This window comes from Thermobia domestica, chromosome 18 (genome assembly GCF_964235325.1).
Source record: "Thermobia domestica chromosome 18, izTheDome1.hap1.1, whole genome shotgun sequence".
In the NCBI taxonomy this organism is placed as follows: domain Eukaryota; kingdom Metazoa; phylum Arthropoda; class Insecta; order Zygentoma; family Lepismatidae; genus Thermobia; species Thermobia domestica.
The window spans coordinates 82,970,825-82,974,011 of record NC_137471.1 but is presented as its reverse complement, the minus strand read 5'-3'; the positions used below and the strand labels follow the sequence as shown (position 1 = coordinate 82,974,011).

The following is a 3,187-nucleotide window of genomic DNA, read 5'->3' as shown; positions in this document are numbered from 1 at the left end:
TCTCTTCAAGAATAAAATTTTACTAATTTTTCCGCTCTACATTGTTAACTGGTCTATACAAAATGTTTTCAATTCCTATACTTAAACAAATTTTAAAATGCTGTAATTGTACAGCCTGGTCTTGTGTTTGCGTCTGCGACCGCTCTACGAGTCCCTTGATGCTGCCACTTGCATTTTTTGCTCATCGGGCACCAGGCGCTTTTCCGAGCGCACAGAAAACTTGAAACATGATACTCTATTCTATCTGTAACACAATGCACGTATACAGAGTCTGCTAAATACAATCTTACAACGAGAGAGCTCGGAGTCGGACACTATTTTCAATGTCGGCTTCGAAAAAACTTCAAATAGATATTTCACCATCCCTCCTTTGCATTAGTATATCCTTTTGTATACATATGAGTGAATAATTCTGTTGACGTCAACTAAATATTCGAATATGTAACAATACATAAAATAAAATAATTTGTACAATATAGAATCAATTAAATATTTTATACATACATATTCAAACCATTATATAGTTACATTCCGTTTAACAACCTTATCATGAGAACAAGTATAAAATGTATTGTCTGAAAGCTTCACAAGATTGACGTATGTTTACATACTATCCTTACATATGTTTACATACATATGAGTACTTGAACTATTCTACTATTCTTTTACAGACTCATTGAAATTAGTCAGTTTTATTCATCATTTTGTTTCAAAATGACGTTCAAAATAGCCCTTATTAGGACAACTGAATGACGGTACAAGTCGCTGCTGGAAACGTGCTACCAAAATTATTCCAAAATATTGAAGTTATTGTTCAATTATGGGATCTGAAATATGCTCAGATGTTTCACAAGCAACAAAATTACATATTTTCTCAATTTCATTTAATTATTCTCGAGACTAGAGTTGCCCTTTTTAAGTTCGAGAAGTAACTGTATGAGGCGAATCATTATACCAATTCCAAATACAATAAAAGCACACGACAAATGCTCCAAACTTAAAATTATATTTTCTTCCTCCGTAATCTCCACCAAGTTTGACCTAATCCGACTTATTTGTTCCATACTTCTTTTCCAATGCACCTGTAAACCTGATTCTATAAGATGACTAATAACGTCACTAAAAACTAGAAGGAAAGGAGATCCTTTAGGGAGCAAGTAAACTATCGGCAAAGTAATTACTACTTCAGGAATAATGTAAAACCAGTCGGGCCCGAAAGAATAATAATTCTTGGTACGATTCAAAGTGTCAATGTAGTCCCTAGCAATTATAGTAGTATGAATAGTTTCCTCCATATATTTCCATTCTCTGTAAATTTTCTGGTACACTGGATCTATCGTTTCACGAAATAATTGTCGGAAATCATCTGATCCACCAAAACGAAGCTCTGAATTTACTAGATCTTCCATTGTTTTCAGAAATGGGTATCTTTTACCGTGTGTAAGAAATTCAAAGAATGATCCTTGATAACCACTAATCAGAATTAGAGACATTGCAATCCAGTTCATATATAAAAGCCTCATGAAAAGTCCACGTGATTGGTGAGGAAGAGAAACTCCAAGGAAGATAGACAAGCTGTCAAGAAAAGGAAATTGATAAACATGCATGTTTTCTTCATGATTTGTTAATTTTGCTAATGCAATAACTGAAGCTACCATGACAATAGATGCAAATAATAATAACCAACTCATAAGATCAAAAGGAAAAACTACAGTCATCCACGATGGATACCAATCTGGTAAACCTGTTATCCACACAAGGTCTCCAAAGAGTCCCGATATAATTACTTCAAAATGGTCTGCAAGTGGGATTGGAGGGTCAATAATACTCCTCATGTTAAAACTTGCATCAACGTTGTACGATTTTAAATATTCTAAATCTAGATCAAAAGTTCTGTTCCGTGATTTTGGTATATATGAGAGGCGTTCATATGTAAAAGTAAGGTAATGAGCGATCTCATCCATTAAATCAACTGTTGCCCCTTCTAAGTGATATCTTTCCACACCTTCCTCATCCCAATATTTCTCCGCTTTGACATACCAGTGCTTCTCGTGTGTAATAAACTTTAAAGAACAAAAATGTAAATTTCTAACTTTGTTAGGAAATAAGTTGTCTCCAATCATCAGTTTGCCTTCAATACATTGATCCAAAATCTTAGGTTCTCCAACTGTCTTACAATGGGAGCTTGAAAAAGGAAAATATGTGTAGATGTGCATGTCTTTATCATTGCCTATCATTAAACCTGTTGAGTTACGCCTAGTTAAATTATATGCCCTTTCTGTGTTTGTTACGCGGAATACAGTTTTAATATCATTATGTGTATAATAGCGATTTCCAAGTATAATAATAATTTTACTAGCAACGTTCCAGAACATTAATTGTTTCGTGTGTTTCATTATATCTTCTGATGAATAAGGATCCTGCGGTAAGATTAAGAATGCAATATTGTCGCGTTCACTTCTCCAGTTCAGATCAGAGTTCTTAGGAAAGAAATTGTCATGAACGGAATACTGAATCCTCAAAAACGCCCCCTCAAAACCATAAAGTTTATCATATAAATAATTTTCGACTTCTTTTTCATGAACAATTACTAAGGTTCTGATACTTCCGAAACTATTCTTGACAATTTTGCTGATACCTTGCACAGTGAACTCATTGTTTTGAATTTCCTCCAACTCAGAAACTAAACTTTGTTTAGAAATTATAAAGAACCACAAGAAGGCAAATATGCGAAGCATGATTTCTTCTGGGAAATATTTCTTCTGGTTCTGCAATAATATAAAGAAATATCTTGATCTTAGTAAAAGTTTCAAATGTAAAATAATACTTGTATATAGAACGATACTTATATTTTAGGAACGGTTTTGGAAAGAACCATATCTATATTATAAGAGCATGCCAGCTCTGTGCATTTGAAGAAAAGTTTGTTTCATAGCTTGTTTAAAGTGGCTCATTCGATCACTACAACGTGGAGCAGGACTAGAAGAGATTCTGTTGTTCATGAAGAAACATCCAAGCGTCCTACGAGAAGTATACAGCGTCCGGCTGGTAATATGCACAGAAACTGTGAAATGAATGTTTTTGTACTTCCAGCAGAAAGGAATTGCGTTTTCATATAGTAGACATATATAAACTCTAGCATAAACGTAAATGGCACAATTTAATGTCATCGTTCTTTCATTATCTG

At 33.9% G+C, this 3,187-nt stretch overlaps 1 protein-coding gene across 1 annotated transcript; it reads right to left on the bottom strand.

Annotated features, from left to right (window-relative positions):
* Positions 1-884: 884 nt before the first annotated feature.
* Positions 885-2,216, bottom strand: LOC145675144 (uncharacterized). The gene has a single exon (XM_081745512.1). It carries the CDS (start codon positions 2,214-2,216, stop codon positions 885-887), a length of 1,332 nt encoding a protein of 443 aa, XP_081601638.1.
* Between the last annotated feature and the right edge of the window lie 971 nt (positions 2,217-3,187).